General features: G+C 38.8%; 1 protein-coding gene across 3 annotated transcripts in view; it reads right to left on the bottom strand.

Moving 5' to 3' along the window:
• LOC124165116 (sorting nexin-29) overlaps positions 1–21,642 on the bottom strand; it is a 36,948-nt gene that overhangs the window by 5,857 nt on the left and 9,449 nt on the right. For all 3 annotated transcript variants that reach the window (XM_046542416.1, XM_046542415.1, XM_046542417.1), the window contains exons 7-12: positions 13,039–13,250; positions 11,589–11,732; positions 9,666–9,759; positions 4,113–4,239; positions 2,290–2,440; positions 989–1,210 (exon numbers count right to left, since the gene is read on the bottom strand). In XM_046542416.1, the coding sequence (XP_046398372.1) occupies positions 989–1,210; positions 2,290–2,440; positions 4,113–4,239; positions 9,666–9,759; positions 11,589–11,732; positions 13,039–13,250 (950 nt within the window). The remainder of the gene's footprint in view (positions 1–988; positions 1,211–2,289; positions 2,441–4,112; positions 4,240–9,665; positions 9,760–11,588; positions 11,733–13,038; positions 13,251–21,642) is intronic.

The raw sequence follows: 21,642 nt of genomic DNA, 5'->3' as shown, positions 1-21,642 counted from the left end.
TGACTGACTTCAATCGACATGTTGCTGTATTTGAATCACAAATACCACTTCTACACTTGAGCCCTTCTCAAAAAGTGTACTTTGTAAACTGTAAACAACCTATCCGACACACTATTACCCAGAAGAAAACAAAATTTGATCGCTGCAAACTGCTCTCGAATAAGAGCCATTTCCAAAATTGAAGAGGTCAAAAAATTCTTTGAACAAGAACTGTCACAGGGCCTTGCTACAACCATAAAAAATCATGCTGTTTATCAAGCTGACTCAAAAAAGGTGAATCAATACCAATTTAATGAGAGAATCCCAACTATAAGAGTGACAGGCACAGCGATTTCCGTGTGGTTATTTTTGGGTCCCCCCTTGTTTGTAGGTAATTTTATGAATTTTATTCAATAGTAACACAAAATTTTGACATAAAATAAAGAATATGCAACCCCACCACAACCACCACCCCTTTCATAGGAGGCATGAGGGTGGTCGCGGAATGTGTTACATGGAAACATGCAGTTAGGCCAGTTGTGAGCCTATTGGAAATTGCAAGGAACATTCTACCCTAAAGGTAAGAGAAGGGGAAAGCCATTGTATGGTAACAGGTACTACGGACTGCGCTTCTAGTCGCCAGCATTGTAAGATCAGAGTTTTCCCAGTGGATGCTTGGGATAATTGATTTCATTTTTATGAAAATTGATGCCCACATGTAAAAAACTGTAAATTTCACGTTTCCTGCGAACATGTTAAAATTTCAAATTATACCAATTTTATTTGTGCTCATAAAATACTATAAATTATTTAACCATACTCCTTATTAGTAAATGAAACATATTTTATAACACAGCAACATTAACACTAACATGTGCTCTTGATACAGATTCCTCATCCGAAAATAATGCTGATTCAACATGAAATGGACTTTGCTTTACAATCAGTCTTCCAGAATTTATTAATTTTGATAAGTAAGGGTGTACTGTGCTTGGATTGGATCACACACCTGATAAACGTGATGTAGGTCCGTGCCACCCCCTGTGAGGAAGGCCGATGGCACCCAGACACCCGTGGACAACAGCTCGCCTTCAAGAACGCTCTCATCCCCATCTGAGTCACCGTGCAAGTGGCGTATCGTCAACAGCCTAGCCAGCTGGCTCTCCCGCATACGCAGCGTCCTCTGCAGCCGATCGTTAAACTCCATCAGCTCGCCGTGCATCTCCGCAACCTATAAGCCAATACTCAGTATCACAATCTTTTCATGTACTAAAAGACCTAAGAATTTCCTCAAGAATAAAATAATTTGCAATATCTTCTCAGGTCTGGCAGTGGGTGAGGCTATTGTAGACACGTTTAATCAATTTCTACAATTGTGAACTTTGTAATCAGCGTGGTAATTGACAAAGTTTTATCTTTTATCTTCTTGGGTTTGGCACAAGGCAAGGCTGTTGAAGGCCTATCTTTCGACACATTAGGGCTGAGACTAAGCCGGGATGACAGTGAGGGAATTTCTAGTCAAAACGTCAGCCTACATTAGCCATAATAAAATGTAAAACTTCCGAATTAAAATGTAAAACAAATAAAAGATAAAACTTTGTTAATTACCACTCTGATTACAAAGCTTACAAATATAGAAATTGACAAAGAGTACCTTTTCCTAATACCATCATGAATTTACACAAACTGAAGCCGGAAGTTTTACATTTTACTATGGCTACTGTAGGCTGACGTTTCTGACAAAAAATTCCCTCTCTGTCATCTGGTTCTCAGTCTCAGCCCTAATGACCTGTTAAAAGATAGGCCTTAAACAGCTTTACCTTGTGCACAAAACAAGAAGATTTTACTTTATTCACAAACAATATCCTATCACTAATGCAGAATTACATTACATCCAATATGAGCAATCCTTAAGAAATAAACATTATCTGGGAGTAGAATAGATAGTAGAATGATATAAGTTATTTCACTGAAGGGGCAAAGTACCTTAGAGCATATATTTACAAAAGTATTGTCATCATAAGGATTAATGCACCACAATATTAAGAATAAATGAAAAAAAATGGACAAAAAAATATTTACCAAAAATATCCAATCAATACAAACAAATTGAGAGCTAGCTCTGTAACGGCTGTTGCAGGTGGCAAACAAACACCCATTTATTTTTCTCAAACAGAAAACTACAGTTAAATGTTGGATTAATCACCAAAGACATTGGTAAACCTTCAGAGGTTCATCGTGTTGGAGAATTGGTGTTGAATATGGTGTGAATGTATTCACAATATATTAGTCTGTCCATCCTCTACTCACCTGGACCAGTTTCTGCTCATACTCCCTCGCTTCACGAAATGCCTCACTATCCGGCCTCTGCGCCTCGCTTTCACTCCCCCTTCCCTCCCTACGCAGCATTTGGACGGCAGACACATATTTACGCAGCTGCTGCTTCAGAAGTTCATTTTCCCTGCAAATGGAGCCCATAAAAAATGCATTAACAAACAAATGAGAACTTTTCACAAGTTACCAAAGCCGCACTCAGGATCACCCAATTCCTAAAACTAATTTCCATGGGAAAAAAAAGCAACGAAATTTTTCCCCATGGAAATTATTGTGAGTTTCACTACAGTACATGTTGTAGACTGAATTATATCACCAAGACTTTATATTTCATAGTTGACTGAAGTCTCGGAGCATTGATCGAATTTAACCCTTTCGAGAAATTGGAGTTCTCACCTTAGCATAACTGCTGTACTGAGCCCCAAGAGACTCTTCCATCCCCTCTGTACGGAGCATTTTTGCAGGATATTCGTTTAGAAGGGTCTCGCTGATTATCACGCACTCTCAGCCTCAACCTTTTTCGACCCTTCCTAGCAGGGACTAAGACTCCAAGATTATCTAAGACATTATCTAAGACTCCAAGGGTAGTTGGGCTCCCTCCTTTCGGGGTTTATAACCCTACCAGCGGCAATCATGCTTTCTTTATATGAATTAGCTATACCAATAATTGTTGCTTGAAGTTAAATTGCAGACTTCTAATTGAATTCCTCGTTTTATTCTGAGAATTGTCAAATTTTGAATGAAGCTCTACCGTCAATAATAACGCATTTAATGCAGCAACAATTTCCATGTTGATGTTTATACTGAAAACGAGATATAAATTAATATTTATCGTAGAATTTCATTTAAAAATTGTTAACGCTGCTCAAAAGACAAATATGTAATTCAATTCTCAGTTTATATTTTTTGAGGAAGGAACAAATATTTATTTCGAAAACTGACTGAATGAACAATTGAATGACCTCTCGGTCCTTCACCAAAAAGAGGGGTAATATAAGATAAGGGGTCCAGGTACCTGCTCCAGGATTTCGAGGGTACGGCCTACCGCTTTGTTGGGTCCCTTAACTAATACTTCGCGAAACCATTACCGTCACAAAAGGGAGAGAGCAAGGAAATGTATATTTTCAGCATTTGAGTGCTTACGCAGAAAAATCTCAGACGAAAATTTGTGGTTTTCACCTCCCGGGTCAAGAAACGTCCTGCCACATATTTTCTTCATTAGTAGGGAAAGGGTTAAAGCAGGAGAATACTATTCTTGAGACTCTACAAAGGCATATTAGATGAGATAACTGAAAATCATGGTAAATAGAAAGAAAGCCAAACCAGGTGTTGGGTATTTCCCCCCCTCCCCTTCGGCGAGTGTCGTTGCCCTATGGGTGTTCCAAGGACCAGCCGAGACCCATTCGCCCCCTTTCTCATGGTCTCCGCCAAGGGGACTCGACTCACACCCTTTTGGAGTGAGGGCAGTGCCGTTACTCGAGGGTCAGTAACCCTCAGACCCTAACATCGATGCCCTTTCCGACGGTGTGGGTGTCATTCAGTGTTTTGATGAAAGCCGGGAGCGTGTGGACGCGGAGTTTCAGCGTGCGCTTCCCTGTAAGTCGCACGTGAAATAAAGCAAATTCCATCAAAGGTGTCCTCGCCCTTTAATTATCATAACCCGGGGCACACGTCCCCACACGCACATCTTCTGAGCCACCACGGGCTGGATTGCGCAAACACCAGGAGCTAAACAAATCTAATATAATTTCACTTTTAAAATATAAACCATTGGTGCATTAAGTATCAATGGTGGTTACCTTACTAGTGCTGCATAGCTGCACCCTTGAACAATTTGCTCCTGAGGCTTCTCCTCCAGCACCACCTCAGCTTCTTCTGTCATTTCTTGTGCTTCAACCACCTCCTCCTTGACCTCTTGCTCCACGCCTAGAGAAATAAAATGGTAGGTAAAGCAAATTGTATTAAATTTTTAGCACAGAACACACACAAACATTTAAAGGTCCGAATTCAAATTCCTTTTATTATGACAAAAAATATTCCAGAGAGTCATTCACTTGTAAGTATAATATGTGAAAGTTTATTTAAGTTGCCACCCACTCTTTATGACTCTGTGACGTCATTAGGGTTCTGGTGCTTTTACTCATTCAGGGATGACCTTTCATTGAGAGAAGGAATCACTTAGAAGAGAGTAAATAACATAACAGAGGTCCATTCACAAGGCCTTGGAGTAGTAAAGAAGCAGCAATACTCCAAGTACGAGTTCATGGCAAAATCACCTTATGTGCAAGACCCAAAATCCCAACTCATTGTCAGTGCAAGAATTAAATAGATGGAAGGGAAAGTTAGGTTAGGACAAAAAAATCCTTCTCATGCAGCCATTCTCTTAACCCGGCAGTGGTCGCGTGGGGTGTCCCAGACACCCCAGCCTCATATAAGCGCTATTTTTTCTTGCAATTGTGACTGCAATGACCTGTAACCTCCTCTAGCTGATTTTTTAAGCTTTCTGAAGATACTTCTAAAAGATTATTATAAAATCAATGCAAGTTTTTAAGAAAAATTACTTTTGTCAAAGCTCTGCAGAGTGGGGTGCGCCAGACACCCCACGCGACCGTTCTCGTTACGGTTTTCTGCCAAGTACCTTCAATGTTTTTCATCCATTTTCATCACATTTGATAGCTACTTTTCAGAAACTGACCATGAAAGTTGTCTTTTTACGTTTACATCAATAAATATTTATTTATTGGTATATTTTTTTACTAAATTTATGTAAACAAATAGAAAGTTAGTAATTTATTATAATGTTACAGTGGTTTTTCTCTAAGTGAGCCACAAAAAATCGATCATGTAATACTAACAGCACGTTCATTCAGTACACTATGGATTCCTGCAGTCTTTATAAAAAAAGTAAAAAGCTAATATACTTTGAATTTTGATTGAAAATTTGGATGAGGAATTATTTGTTTCTGACGCCAACTTTTGTAGGAAATGCGATTTTTTAGAAGTGATTTTTTGAAGACTTCGTTCAATTACGTCAGTGCAGTAGTTATTCAAAAAAGTCATCATTTTCATGTTTCTGTGAATTTACCAGTGAAGGTTGGCCTTATAATACTTACATTCATCGTTTTCAATTCATACTAGATGTCAGCTATCTCTAGAGTATAAGAAAGAGTCTTTGTCTTTTGAATGAATCACTGAGGGAAGAAGATTGATTCTGATGAAAAAGAAGATGGGTGTCATATAGCTGCGCATGACACTTACACTGAACAACAGTGCAGAGATGAGGAACTTTTGTAAAAGGGAAGGGAAGTTATGTACGTTGGGAAGTATGGAGTTGCAACGTGTAATACGCAGGGATCAAGACCAAACATAAGAGCATAAACTTGTAGCAGTGTTACTGAGAGAAGTGGACTTATTAGCAAAATAAATTGGATTCAAAACACGAATGGTTTATTTTCGTACAGGCATCCCCCGAGTTACGTAAGAGATGCGTTCCGGCAGACTATGCGTAAGTCGAAATTTACGTAAGTCGAACCTTTGCGTTGGCGCTTCAGATATTGCTGTATAACAAGTTGTATCGTACAGGAATGAGCGCAACCACATACGCCACCACATCCATCGCTAGAACTGCAAATTTTCACGTTGATTGCTGACTTGGGATTTATAAGCGATTTTTCTACAGAAATTAATGAAATTTCCTTCGAGGAATGACAAAAATGGGACACTTTGTTATTTTTAGCACGTAAAAAACTCTATAACTATTCGATATTTTTTCTACCATAGGTTGTACGAGCGAATATCTACTTCTTCGCGCTCGCATTCGAAAATTAACGTAATCATTTGAAATACGGTTATCGCTTACGTAAGTACGGATTTACGTAAGTCGAGACATACGTAACTCGGGGGATGCCTGTATTATGTTGATTGAAAGAATGGTAGAGAAAATTGAAAATTGTACTGATATTCAGGTAGAGAAAGTCACTGAAAATTATTCTCGTAAAATAAATAGTGAAACAGACAGGAAAGACTTCGAATTCCTGAATAGTATTTTTCTTTTAGCAAGGGCAAATAAAACTGAGTGGACACAATGGATTACGAGTGGAAATATGATATTCCTCCATGAGCCATAACATATTTCTCTTTTCCCCTTTATCTCTTCGTTTCGACAACGTGACTGCTAGAGTAGAGGAAATGAAAAGTGGCAAATTAGCACAAAGGAGAGATGTATTTTAGATGTTTGCTCGCAATACACGGCAACATAATATAATTGGGCAATGAGAAAAAGCTGATGAACAATTGATTCCATTTCAAAGAAGATGTTCATATAGGCAATATTTACCTTCCAACCCCGCAAAATATAGAATCAAAATTTTTGCATTGGCAAATTCGATTGTATTTGAAGATGTACCTACTCAGGGTGGCAACCAGAGGGTCCATCTTTTGTAGATAACTGTCCAAAAGTGGAGTTAAAGCGAATGTTTTCTTTTGTAAACAGAAACGGGAGGAACATAATTTGAACTACTGGTTCAATAATATTCCGCAAGCAGATGAAATTCTAAGCAGTAATTTGACCGTTGTGGGAACAGTGCGCAAAAAATAAAAGAGATTTAGCACTGAATGTCGTATATGTAAAAGAAAGAAGAAAATAGCAGCTTATTTTGGTTTAAGAAGAAAAAAGCTCTGGTTTCCTGCGTCGTAAAATGGTTAAAGAATGTAATTCTTTGGCCAACAATTCACATAGCTATTTCTGTCCATGAATCCAAGACGAATAGATAATAAAAGAAAACTGGAATTATTAACCTTTTATAACTGCACAGAAGGAGGTCTAGCCACATTAGACAAAATAGGCTGCACCTATCATACAAACAGAAACATCAGGAGATGGTCCATGGCCATTTTCTTTCATTTGCCAAACACTGCTGACATCAGTGCATTTGTTATACCTAGGTATTCCAATTCACTATCACATTGCAAAGACGTTTTCCTCGTGAGATAACTCGATCGTTAACTTTTCTATACAGTAAAATTAGATCGATATTGAAGACGATCTGTAGAGACTTGAAAAATAGAGGAATATGCGTAAAATGAGCCTGCGAAAAGGATGAGGAGAAAAAAAGAAAAAAGTTGGAAGATGTGTTTTTTTCCAACAGATATAATAACAAATATATACTGTGAACTGTGTTAGAAACTAATACGTGTTACACATTTGCTGAAATTTTTGAGAAGTGATTAGAAGCAAATAAATAGTTTACATGATTTATTCTCTACATTCTTTAGATTCAATAAAGTTTTTCAGTAGCGCGAAATTGAACTTCTGTTGAGGACTACATATTTGTTAGTTTACCTTTCCAATGCTGTATATAATTTTTAACAGGAATATTTCAATAGCTATAAGTGACCGTAATATCATCGTAAATTTTTCCTCAAGAATACATTTTGGGAAATCGATAAGTAAATTATTTAGTACATTTATTAGTATTTACGTAAGGCAAATAGAGGTCGACGCTGAAAATATGATGATATACAGTGATTGATGTTTGTAAAAGTATATGCCATGTATTTATATCTCAACATTTCAACTGTGTTCTTTGGCTGAAACAAAAAAAATTGGCAATTTTTCCGGAGGAACTGGGACTGCCTACTGGAAAATAGGGTATTCAAAAATATTTTCTTAAAAAAATATAAGTTGAATTTATGGTTTGAAATATGTAGTATAGCCATTCCTAAATAAACAAAGGATACGTCGGTATGTGAAATTTTAGAATAATATATACTATTTGAAAGAAACTGAAGAAAATCTCTTGGGGTGTCAGAGACACCCCACGCGACCGTTCATGTTCGGAAAATGGGCGCGACTACCGCCGGGTTAAAAGTTCAAAATGAAACTACAAGCAAGTTGCTGCCCACTTTCCATGAGTTGGTGATGTCATTAGAGTTTGGGCTCCTATACTCTTACAGAGAACCACTCAATGAGGGTAAGAATGCCTCACAAGATAACAACTACAAACCATGTAAGACAAATGAGCAAGATTGAGGTATAAATAAGAAACAGTGACCCAATATGATCTTTTCGAAATACTTAGTGACTGGCCCAGTCGTGCAAGCTTGGAATGTATTGAGAGGCATCACAGCAGAAGGCAGGACCTGCGACACTAAAGATGTGAGATGGGGAGAGAGAGGGACAGACGTTGCCATGTTTTCTACAATGACTTTGTCAGAGCCAAGGAGGTTGTAAGCACACTCGGAGGCTGTTTCCAAGTTTTTGGAGTGGTCAAAGTTCTGCCATCTTAGTTCGACAGTTTCTGGAATCAGTCTCCGACTGATATTTTGAGGTGGCTACGATTTGTTAAAAAAAATTAACTAAATTAAGAGAAAAATGCTACCATAATCATTAGTATTTCACCGGTGATTGTCATAGGATTTTTCTCATCATTCGTGATACTTCTATTAATGTATAAACTCTACAGGGTCTGCTAGCCTTGAAAATATACTTGATTACTGTATTGCTATTTTCTGTTGGCTATAATAAAATTCAATACCTGTTTAAACAAAGGTAAATTACTAGTTCACTCTTGTAAAATTTCATTTTCAGCTGAGCTGGTTGTGGAACGTAACATTGGTGAAATTTTTCCGTGGGAAAAGATATTTGAGTCGTAACTTCACTTAGTCTTCCAATGAAGTAAGAAAAGAAGGTTTACATTGTGCGTTCCAAAGTTTATTTTAATGTATTAATGTGTTATGACCAAAAATTTCACCAAATAGTTAGCATTGACCCTTATGGGATTGTCAATGTTTTGGTCAAAGTGTCTTGGCTTGTCCTACCCAAGCACCCCCATTCACTCCATGCTCACTCCATGGCCACACTTCACTCCATGCTCAAAAGCAGTGGCGCCCCCTCTGGATATTTACAACCTCTTTGGTTAGAGCATAGAAATGAAAGACTGAGTCACAAACCATCTTCCCATTTGGCAACACAGCCAACTTACAAAGCATACATCACAGAGATCTGAAAGTGACTTTATTTCCCAGAGGAAGGAAGTCAGGAAGTCCTGTGTCTTTCGACTTCACCCCCAACAAACTTGAGCATACCACTCAGTCGCTAAGATATTTGAAATGTACTCTAAACATCAGCGATGTCATAAACTTATCATCTGCCAAAAAGTTAAGATCATCGAAAGCTCACCACAAATAGTTCGTGAAGTAAGCAACAGATCAAAAAACATAAATAAACAGGCCTCTTTATTTTTAAAACTCTTTCCCAATTACTTATAAAATTAAAATGGCAAATGAGCACATTGCCTTTATCGATGACGATCAATTTTCAAAATGTAATGGCGTCCCGAGAATGAACTCACCCGTGGCATCCGGTGGTGGCTCCTCCGAGGCTTCGACTCCACTCTGAGTGAGGTGCAACGTGGCCAGGAGGGCAGCCGTCGCCACTTCCATGTCCTGCAACAAACAACTGAATGAGGCACACATGGGAACAAGACACATAACTGGAGATGGGCTGGTTCCGGTACCCGGTTCTCGGTACTGCCGGTTCTTGGGTGTGGAACCGGTATCGATAACCGGTCGCATAAAGTCGGTACTTTGGAACCAGCTCGGAACGATCGCGAGGATTTGAATTTGGTCTGCCGCGTATTTAAGGCCAAAAAGTGAAAAGAGATTAATTAACGCATGCATTACTTTCCGATTGATTGCATGGCTGCCATGTTTTTTTTTTCTTTAGAGAGTTGCTCACTAACTCGCACATTTTAGGGTTCGTCAGTTTTTCGTCCTGCTAATTTACATCTTTAGTGAAATTATTTCCATTCACTTATTGCGGTTGTTCATTTTAATTTGCCAATAATTCAGATGATAAGAGTTCATCCTTGGAATGGAGAATCAAGAACCGATGGTAGAGAACCGGACTGGTACCCAGAACTGAAAAAATTTAAAAACCGACTCATCCTTACACATAATCATTGATAAGGCCTCCACAGATAAACCATAGATTAAGATGAACACCTCATAGAAACTGCACTACAAAACCAACATAAAAATCCACTCATTACCATAGGCAATAATTTTATGGAAGACCACCAGGTTGAAAAGTTTACAGAAATGTGCTCCCTTGGGTGATAATTTTCAAAGATAAAAACCTGGACCACCTTGCACAGTGGGAATTTTGCAGGAGTCCAAAGGCTTCATCTGAGATTTGAACCCAAGATCTTTGGGACAAATGTCGTACCTAATGTGAAGAGATCCGTGAAATTCATGATACGCAATATTATGGAATAACGCAAAATAACACGAAATAGGAAGTAAGTAACACAAAATTTTGCCTTCTACGTGAATTTTACATAAAGTGGGGAAAAAATAGAGTCACAATCAATTAAAGCCTAAGCCTTCATTGTTTCAGGCTGTTGACCTTCATTTGCTCTGTCTAATTACGATTCAAAGGTGAATTGGCTTGTTTTATCTTGCACATATTGCATTCACGTAATATTGCACAATATAGTGATTTCTCCACCGGAATTTGCCGTTAAATCCATCACACCCTCTCTCTTCACATTTATCAATCCTGAAATTCTCAGAAATATCTAGAAAGACGTGCTTTCTCTCCTGAAGAATTATATATATTCTGAATCAATAATGAGCTGAAAAAAATTTAACGCGGCCGTGGAGTGGAAATATTATAAGCTCACGTGCCCGGTACGTGTCAATGCCGACCAGTAATTCTGGTGACTCACCATGACACAGTAGATGGCATTATTGGATAACTTGTTGCAAGAATAACTTAAGTGTGGGCCTAATTTAACAATTTTGTAGACTCAAACATGGCCACTGACTGGAAATGGAAGGCTGCTTTCAAAAGAGATGACTTTTCCCCAGCCGCCATTCACAGTACGGCACACAGTGTGGTAGAGAGTCCTCTCGCCTGATAGAGGCCTAAATTTCATGGCGTCGTGCTGTGAATGGCAGCCGGCAAAAAGTCGTTTTATCTGAAAACGGCCTCAATGTAGCATTGCCTGTATTTCACACCGTAGATGGCATACCGCGGGGCCAGATTGAAATAGGCACCGTGGTGATCACGGCGACCGTCGACAGCACCGTGCAGTCAAAGGTACCATTCAACTCATTTGAAGACATCCATAGAAACCTATGGTTATTTGAAAGCATAATGTACTTAAAAGGGTATTAGCCCATTGATCTTGAATAAAAAATAAAATTTCCAAAAGTCAAGCCGCTACAGTTATCTGAGAAACCAGTAAGTGAAGTCAAAGGAATCAAGTCACCTCCGAGTGGCTGCTGAGTATTGGTGCATCACGATCTGAAGGAGAGCCGACAGGAAAAGGAGTGGAGGACAGGTCATCACTGTGCACCGATAGGCGAGGGACTCTATGTACACTCCCCGAGGACCCAGCACCCAGCGACCACTCCTGCAATGTACATTCATTAGAGCCATCATGTCACTCCCACTCATTAACAATCTGAAATCATCAGCATCAATTGACCCCTCTGTGCTATTCTGCACTTAGGACATGAGTGTAAAGAAATACACCCAACAGGGCATTTAGAAAATTAAGGCTGTTATCAACTACAGTAATTTTTTATTTGTAACAGATAACAGTTACACAAAAATCACCAGAAGATAAAGTAAATAACAAAAAGTTACTGCTAGTGATGTGCCTTATATGTAATAGGTTAGAGAAGTTCTCTTGAAAAAAAGATATCAAAATGGAAATAATATCACTCCCAATCACAAAAATAGCCCACTCCTCCAACTGAATGTAACAGCTGTTGTGAAGTAGCTTGTAGATTTAGGGGATCTTGGCTTTTCCTCAAAATTTTTTATATTTGAGGAAGTGATTTTTGTGTCATGAGGTGAAGCAATTTTAGCGACATAATATACTGAAATGGCATTTCAACATGGTATGTTTTCCCATATTAACCTCTTTTTTTGTAAATAATACTCTTTGATTACATTCATACGCCAATGTAACAAGACAGTTAGATGACCAAGGGCTAACAGCAACCAAGTCCACCCATGTTCACAGAGCAAACATAGGCACATGGAACAACTGCATCATCACACGGCCAGCAATTCATCCATCATTCGATAAAATCAATAGAGGCATCATGCCACTCCCACTTATCCACAATGCAGAGAATACATTGCAAATTAATGTTAGGAATGGCAATGAATTTTAAAATATTAATTGAAACAGTATGAAGAGTAATTAGTAGTGCCAAATGCTCATCCCTGCGGTAGACTTCAGTTGCTACAGTGACTCAAAAGTTGATATTCAACAGACATTCCTGAATACTCAAAATTATTCTAAAATTGCAATTCTCGAACATTCTTTCACAACACAAGTATTGGAATTAGTTTTTCCTTTGCTCCATAACTGATAGACACAGAATTAATGTAAATGATAATCTTATTAATCTCAAATTATAAGTTTGAGTAATTGTTTTAACGAAATGTTAATTAAAATCAACAATGGAAAGTGTTGAAGTTAATGAATTAATAAATTGCTAATTTAAATTAAAAGAAATAAGCAAAATGGTTGTCAAAGATACAACAACAACGTGTATAATTTACGATTAATAAGATCATTACTTACATTAATACTGTGTCTAATAGTTATTTATGGAATAAGAGAAGAATTAATTACAATAACAAGTGTAGAGGCACTACACTCACGCGACCTCTGAAAGATCAACCAATCAGGATGTACATACTTCAGGCAAGGCGTGTCCCGCGCCCCCAGACGAGGATGAGGAGGAAGGTGAGGAGGATGATATGCCGGCTGCCGTTCCCGCCCCACTGCTGCCGCTGCCCTCTGTGGCCGGAGGCGAGTCGTCTTCAAAAGAGATGACGTGCAGCGGAGGCTTTCGACGCCTCTTCTCCCGCAATCGCTTCCCCGGAATGCCATCCTTTTTCTTCTCAACAGCTGAGGGAGCAAGTGAAAAAATGAACAAAAAAACAATACATATTCCCTACACTCACCTCACATGGTTCCCACTCAAATTAAAATATAAAAATTCACGGTTTTTTCCAGGTTTTCACAGTTTAGATGTCGTCATATTCACGGTTTTTAGATAAAACATTTTTGGCAGAAATATTAACTAGGGATCAGTCGATTCCACTTTTTTTCGATTCCGATTCCAATTTCGATTCCTTCAAATCGATTCCCGATTCCGATTCCATCGATTCTTACTCCTTATAGCAGGTGGGATTTTGATTTATCTGTGGTATTGCTGTCATTAAAATTTAAGAATTGAATGGAATAAAATAACTAGGGATGGACAGATCCAGGATTTTTGGAGCCAGATCTTTCGAATCGGATATTTTCGATTCCAAATGCATTTTCGAATTCCTGCCATTAAACACAGTCATTATTCAAGTTTATTGTGGGTACATACAATCAATGGAATGCTTTTTAGATTTTCATACACATTTTTATATTTTTATAAATTAAAGATTATTTTATGGGCTTTCAAGTTGTTTTTTAAAAACATCTTTACATACTCAGGGCCTTAACTGTTACGCTTGGGTTTGGAAATGAAAATAGGAAAAATCTTAGGATGAACCACTGACCAGTAGCGTAGCGAGAGGACCCCCCAAAATATAAAAACACAATTACTTTCCTTCATAAAAGGAAACAAAATATTAAAAATCATGAATTTACAAAAATGAAAAAAAAATGAATCTCTGAAAAATGAAGTTTTTTCTATTATGAAGGGCGTTAAAATTAGTTTGAAAACCTCTCCTTTGTACCCTGTTGTTTAAAAATTTCCCCCCCTGGTTTTGGACCCCCCATTAACAAAATTCCTGGCTACCCCTATCTACTGGCTACCCCTATCTCTGCTATCGACTGAATTCAAATTTTCCTCACACGCGTTTCCCCCAAATTTTACTTTCTCATCGCATACGGACTTGTGTTTCATCCGAAAATGCTTCAGTATGGTGAGGTGGATTTAGCACATCCTCGCAATAATTTACGCCATAATGCACGCACACTGCATTCATTGGTTCTCCTGTTAATGGAAATGTTTATAAACCATGAAAGACATTTTTATTGGTGCATCATTAAATTAAATTGCAACTGCGCAATCAGCAACACAATTAATAGTACTTAAAACAGTAATAACGTCACGTGCGACGAGGTGCTCAACCGCTCAGCATGAGGAAGGAGTAGGCATCAAAAGCGTGTAAAGGAGAGGTGGAGGGGAAGGAGCAGTGGCGTAGCCAGGAATTTCAATTGGGGGGGGGGGATCCAAAACCAGGGGGGAAAATTGTTGAAAAAACCGGGCACTAAATAATGGGTTTTAAACTAATTTTAACTAGAGATGGGTCGAATAGCAGATTTCTCGAATTCGAATATCGAATTCGAATATTAAATCATTGCTCGAATATTCGAATACCTCGAATTTCGAATACCTCGAATACTAAATGATGAATGCTGGAATGTTTGACTCGGTTGCCTATGCAGCAGGCAACACAAGATTTTGGGGAGTAATTTTGGTTTCCTTTAAATGATTCGAACAGGAATTTAGCTGATTAATGAATATTTTAATTTTATGGAAACAATTGGGCATATAATTAATTCAACTAACATCGCTTTACCCCCACTCCTGCTGCCAAGTGCTAGCTGACAATGTGAGGCATTTTGCAACATACAAGCTCTTTTCCACCGGATTTTCTTCAATTATTTTCAGTCCATCTTTGGGAGTTCTCACGAGATAAGAAGATGAATTGGAATTGCTATCTGGGAGAAACCAAATATTCTGAGAAAATATCCCTTTGTCTGGGACTGTAACAATAAAGATTTATAGCACCACTCATAAATTGTAACTTGATATATGTTTTCGGAAAAAAATACCCCATCAACTTTGTAGAAGCTCTGCTGCTCATATCGAGTTTCGCCAGAATGCTTCTCCGTCGTATTTTGACATTTATTTCTTTGCGTAAAATGCTTAAATAAACTCAGAAATACGTCGTGTTTGGTCTTATTCTTTTTGAAATTACGCTCACATTACTAATATTTCAATTCAATAAAGGTATAACATCAATTGACGAAAGTCATTCTTAGACACCTTTTGTGCTAATAGATGACTCATGCAGCGGTTGACCTCCACAGAAATGGGGAACTTCGAAGCTGGTAGGAAAAGAAAGGTCAGTGGGGGAGAAAAGGGAGGGCCCGAAACAGGTTTCTATTGTTCTCGAGTAACATGGTATTTTTTCGAAGCTAAGGTCTTCGTAATATGATCCCTGCGCGAGCTGTGACCTTTTTTTTTATTTCGAAGAAGAGGAAAGCCTCAGAGGGGGGGCTAGTGCTGAATGGAAAGGGATACCGGATCTTGGGAAATGCGCTAATGTAAGTATCCCACGGTACTCACACAGCAGTTGACCTCCAGAAATGGGGAACTTCGAAGCAGGTAGCCAGAAAAAGGTCCGTGGGTGAAAAAAGGGTGGAGGGCGTGAAACACGTTTTTATTGTTCTCGTAACTCGATATTTTTTTCGAAGCAGGGGTCTTCGTAATGCGATCCCTGCGCGAGCTGGGACCTTTTGTTTGATTTCGTAGAAGAGGAAAGCGTCAGAGTGGGTGAGGCTAGTGCTGAATGGAGGGGGACAGCGGATTGTGGGAAATGCCCTAAGGTTGCTATCCCACGGCACTGAGGTTCTCCTGGTGGGGGGAATCGGGGATTTTCGGATTTTTTCACCCGACCATTTTCGGTTCCCCTCGTCGAACTCTTTTCACCGCTAAAATCCACGAATTTGATGTAATTCGTCAACTTGCGTAAAACGGCGCTGCGAGCACTAAATGACTACAGTTCTCTAAATTTTTCCGAGTCAACTACCAACGACGTGCGTGCGACAGTGTATGACGCGAAATTCAAAGTATTCGAGGTATTCGAGGCGGTAATTTTCGCACAACTATTCGAAACCTCGAATATCGAATACTTTCTAGTATTCGAGGTATTCGAGTATTCGCGGATACTATTCGCACATCTCTAATTTTAACACTTTCCCAGAAAGTCACTCTCCTAGCATTTGTAGTCTAGAAACGGAGAATTGAAGCAGGTAGGCCAAAAAAGGTCAGTTGGTGAGACGAGGTAGGGATGAAACACGCTTCAATTGTTTTCGTGTGATTTGATATTTTCCTTAGAAGACAATGATTTTTGGTCCGTGTGATTTCGGATGCGGAAAAAAAACAACAGAGGCACGGGCTGATGGACGGCCGAGGGTGGTTTCTGAAATCTGCGACATAGTTACTTTTGAAATGCTGAAAATCCTGGCCACGGCTGAAATTCTACTTGCAACCTCTACGAGAGCTTTCAAACAAAACAGTTCATGAGTAGGACAAGAATCGCATGCGACGGCGCATTCGAAGAGAGAATCGGAAATCTTTCCACTCTTATTGCATTCACTGAAGCTATTATTTAAAATTTCCGATCCAGATCCGATGTCTTCCGCGACTTTGGATCCGATGAAGGGCAATATCCGCGGGTATTTGGATCCGAGGTATCCGATCCGACCATCCCTAAAAATAACAATAGCCGCGGTGGCTACATTCTCGTTTGGCCGCGGTGGCTAAACAATAATGTAGCGTTCATGGCGTCGATACATACCAGACCAGCCTGGCGGGTGCGCGGTGGCGGCCGAACGCAACCTGTCGAGTCCGCCCGGAGGCCGCGGCGGCTTATGCCAAGCAAGTATAAACTTCCTCAAGGGTTGCATTGATGAAACTGGGCTATACAAACGCGAATGTGTCTAATTTATTTATTATTGACGCAGGCGCGTGTTAGTCTAAAAAAGTTACTTATATAAAAAAAACCGCTCTCAGCGCGTATTTATAAGAAACTTTTTTCACAGAAAAACTCGCTCTCTGCACGTTTTTATTATCATCAGACTTTAAATATCATTCGAAAGTAAAAAAATATATTTCGATGTATTATACTTTAAAATTGGTGGTCCAGATGAATTCTCCGAATGTGATTCATAATCGTAACAATTTGATTTGCCGTGACCAGCGGTTAATAAAAGAACGGAAAACGCATGCGTTGCTTCCCGATCCCGTGGTTTCCAATTTTTTTTCTCTGAGAGTTGCTCATGAACACGAGGTATTTCAGGGTTCGTCGGTTTGTCGCTCCTGCCGACATTTTAAGCCGTGTCCCAACTCGTTAGCCATTAGGCATCATGTATTTAGCCAGCCAGATTCTGGGCAGCCAACCACAAGGGAGCATGAATTGGGACCATAGATCTTTTATACAGTAGATGGCGCTTTCCCCTAGCCCCTTACGGCCGGAGCGCGTAGCCAACATACCGCCCCCCCTTTCGTTCTCGGAGTCACGTGGTTCGGGTCAAAATTAATGGCGGCGTTTGAATTCTCTGTTGTGAATATCGTTCCCGCTCGGGTAAAAGACATGTTACTTTTACTTACAGCGCTAAAGAAGTACGTGTCTATTTTGCTATTTATTTTTATTTACGTTTTGCTGTATTATATGTGAACCTGATAGCAAAATAGAGTTCATTTTAATTCAGTTTTAGGAAGAACTATAGTAAAACTGAATTAGTTTCCCCAATTATGCGCAACTGAAGCAGCCTTCAGGAATACATGTTTGGTTTCGTTTGTGTCCTTTACAGAGGAACACCTGCATCCAAAGGCTCCGTTTTTATACGTAAATAAAGTTAGCAATAACACAAAGGTAGATTACATGGTTTGAGAAAAATGTATACACAACCATAGGCTATGAATTTCAACCACCAATCCAGTACATTAAGAAGTAATATTTCACAAATGATAGGTACTATCTTTTTTTCAATAATACGCCATTAATAGAACGTCATCGTTAAAGGAAAGACACTTCCAATGTTGCATGACTTTCAAAGCCAGAGAAGAACATTAGGAGTTGTAACCAGCTGATTATTCCTATCTGGTAATTATCTCACGTTGCTCGGGGCAAATTGATGAAAATATAATTTAAGATTCCTCAGAATGTTAATTAACAAAAGTACCCACAATAGTCACAGTGTTGCAGCCAGCATTGATTTTATGAAATTTTATACGTGAACATCTCTCGTACGTAATTCAGTTCGCAAAAAATGATTAAATATCCTTCAACATGTACTAGTAATAAATCCTTGTTTATTAAAGAAACCTTTAACAATATACGTCAGCTGAAGGTGTGATGAAAACATCGCAGATAATGAAGATGTTTTGCCGACAATGGAAAACAAGGTTTGAATACAAAAGTGAAGCTCAATTTTCACTCCATCAAAGAAGACTATAAATTTTACATTTTAAATGACCACAGTGTGTATGTCCACATATTTGGTAGAACATAGGGGAATCCAGTGCGCAACAGGGTGGCGGGGCGGAACAGGGTAAGCGATTTTTAATTGCGAAATAAAGCAGGAGTAAATATAACTAGTCAAAATTGTTGTTTTTAAAATATAAGCAAAACCAATCTGGGCTAGATATAGTTATTCCCGCTTGCGCAGCACCTTTTTTCGCGTTAAAAAAACCGCTTACCTCGTTCCGCCCCGTGTTCCCCCATACATCAATTTCATAGCATTCCAAAATGAGGATAGAGAGCATCCATCAAACAGAATCTACAAGAAAAAAAGGGTTTAGAAATAACATAATATTAATTAGAAACCATACAGTCTAAACGAGATTCAGTTGGCATAAGGCAATAGAAAACAAGAGAAATCTGAAGAACTGATTGAGGGCCCAGCCTCAGCTCACACTCAAGTAGGCATAATGTAGCCTTGTAGAGTTGGAAATAGATTGAAAATAAATCTTACTTGCTCTCAATCTTGATTGATTAATTAGGTGTTCGAATATTATTTCACGAACTAAGTTATTTGTTTGATTTTTTTTCAAAATCTTGCTTCAGGATATGATCCCTTAAATGTAGAAATAGGGAAGTAATAGCTGTGAATACTTCCATCGTCAATACAAGGAAAATATACTTGTTCCGTAACTTGCCGGATGCCTGAGCTACCCTAAATGCTTTTATTTTCTTATTAAATAGCGCATGCATTGCGTTACATGTATCGTTACTCAGTAATAAATATATCCATGGCTAACACGGCTTTAATTTTAACAGGGACAAACTTAGCAGTGAAAAGAAAGACAAATTCCTTTCAGGAATCTCTCATCGCAACCGAAGGCACTACGCGTATTCACCATAACGCTGACCCGAGTCACGTGATACACGACCACGCTTATGTTGACCACGCTTGCGTGACGTCATGCGCCATCTACCTATATGAAAGATCTATGATTGGGACATCCTTACGCAGGTGCTGCCATCTACTGGGCACTAGGCCAATGCAAAACAAGAGATAATCGGAATGATTTGAACAAATGATGAACAAAACCCACCCTAAATTGTTAAAATTGATTTTGAGAGGAGAAGAGTATTTTTTATCATAATTTTAGTATCTTAGACAACCTTTTTGTAATGGTAAAGTAGGGGTATACTTTCAAATTCGTATTTTTAGTTCCGTATGGTTTTGTTAAAGAGGTTTTAGCTAAGTTTGTGGCGAAATGTTAACGTATATCCCTTTTAATTGGTTTGTAATATTTCAATCGTCTCTCAACCAAGTACTTTTTTGAATTCCTTATATTTTAGCAATTTAATTTTTAGTTTTGTATTATTAGAACAGGTCTATTTAGTCTATTCAAACGGTCACCGTCTGACTTGGGATTTATTTTCAAAATTTATTTAAAGTATGGTTTACGTACATAAATCAGGTTTCGGTATCATCTTTTAATCACTATATATTTTAATTTTTGTTACTTATTCCAATTTCGGGACTTTGTCCAATAACATATAATAATAATTGTTTATTCTTACGGGTGTTAACCTAATGTACAAAAAGTGTTAAATAAGAATTTAGACATAGTGTTACATAATTAAGAATATATTAGAAGCATATAAACATCAATAAGCATTATTTAACACGTTAGAAAAGTAAACGGTAGCAAAAGATAACATGTGATCGGTATAAAAAGTTATAAAATAACATATACATACACAAGAAGCATATAAACATTAATTAGCATTAAAATTAACGCCGCCTTCTCGTTAACTAATTTCTCTGTAATTCTTAAACTTCCATTAACACAATTTCATTATTATAAACAAAATAAAAATTAATAATTATTCGAACAATTCTCAAAATATCAACACTAATTGCAAACAAGTACTGTCCCTTGTTGACAGCCATGATGCCCTTTCTCCTGAAGACGCTTTGCACGCTTTGAATCATGGGAAAAGTGGGGCGAAGGATGCACTCCTCGATGCCTAAATCTGCCGGCCGCGTTAGCTGCCTAAATTCCCTCCCTTATGCTGGCTAACGAGTTGGGACATCCTTCCAAGATGGCGTCATGGCTAAATCCTGGAATTGGCATAGCCAAATGGCCAATTGGGACACGGCTTTAATGTTTCCGAGGCCGCTTAGGCATGTTCGTCGCAGCACCCGCGTGCGGGGCGTATCCTCCGCGCTGGCAAGGCTGACACCGCGGCCGCTTAGGTGTGTGGCAGCATTTATGCCCCAAACTTATAGTCTATGCTCAAAACATTTATCTTCCTGGAATCGATGGAATCGGAATCGACTTTAGGCGATCGATTCTCGATTCCGATTCCTTGCCCGAGAATCGGTGGAATCGAGAATCGACATTTGGAATCGACTCATCCCTAATATTAACGATCATCGGCTGCAGATTAGCTTAAAATTTTACAAATGCGACATGCCGTGACTGCAAACGCAACAATAAAAGTGCTATCTATCCAGATGCCACATATCTTTTGCAAAATTCAGCTCCGGTTAAAGGCTGTTAGCGGAAAATGAGGGACCAGGGTGCCAGGGAAATTAAGAAGTGTCTGAATTTTTGCCAGGGTTAATGAATACTTTGGTTACCAGTCTTCCGGCCTTGATACAGACTTAAGGTCAATGTGTAATCATGGCACACGGACCAATATTTGCGCTTAGAATATAGGTGTGCAGATAAATGAGTGGGCAGTGTCTGTGCATGACTGACCTTGAAACATATCAATTTTTCATTTGCTCTTTCAATCGTAGTTCTAAAATCAAGTTTGAGAGATTTTTAAGGTTACATGATGAAATTCATGGCTTTTTCCATGTTTTTTCACGGTAAACGAAATTCACGGCTAATTCACGGCTTTAAGGTTTTCACGGTTGAGTGGGAACCCTGCCTCATATCCAATGATACAAATACGGCATTGATAACAGCCCTGTTATCTGAGGCTGGGCTAGAGGCAGGCACATAGCCAGAGAGGGCTACAACTGCCCTCCAACCCTCAAA

The sequence above is a fragment of the Ischnura elegans genome, chromosome 9, assembly GCF_921293095.1.
Source record: "Ischnura elegans chromosome 9, ioIscEleg1.1, whole genome shotgun sequence".
In the NCBI taxonomy this organism is placed as follows: domain Eukaryota; kingdom Metazoa; phylum Arthropoda; class Insecta; order Odonata; family Coenagrionidae; genus Ischnura; species Ischnura elegans.
The sequence above is the reverse complement of the archived record's forward strand: the minus strand, read 5'-3'. Positions and strand labels throughout refer to the sequence as shown.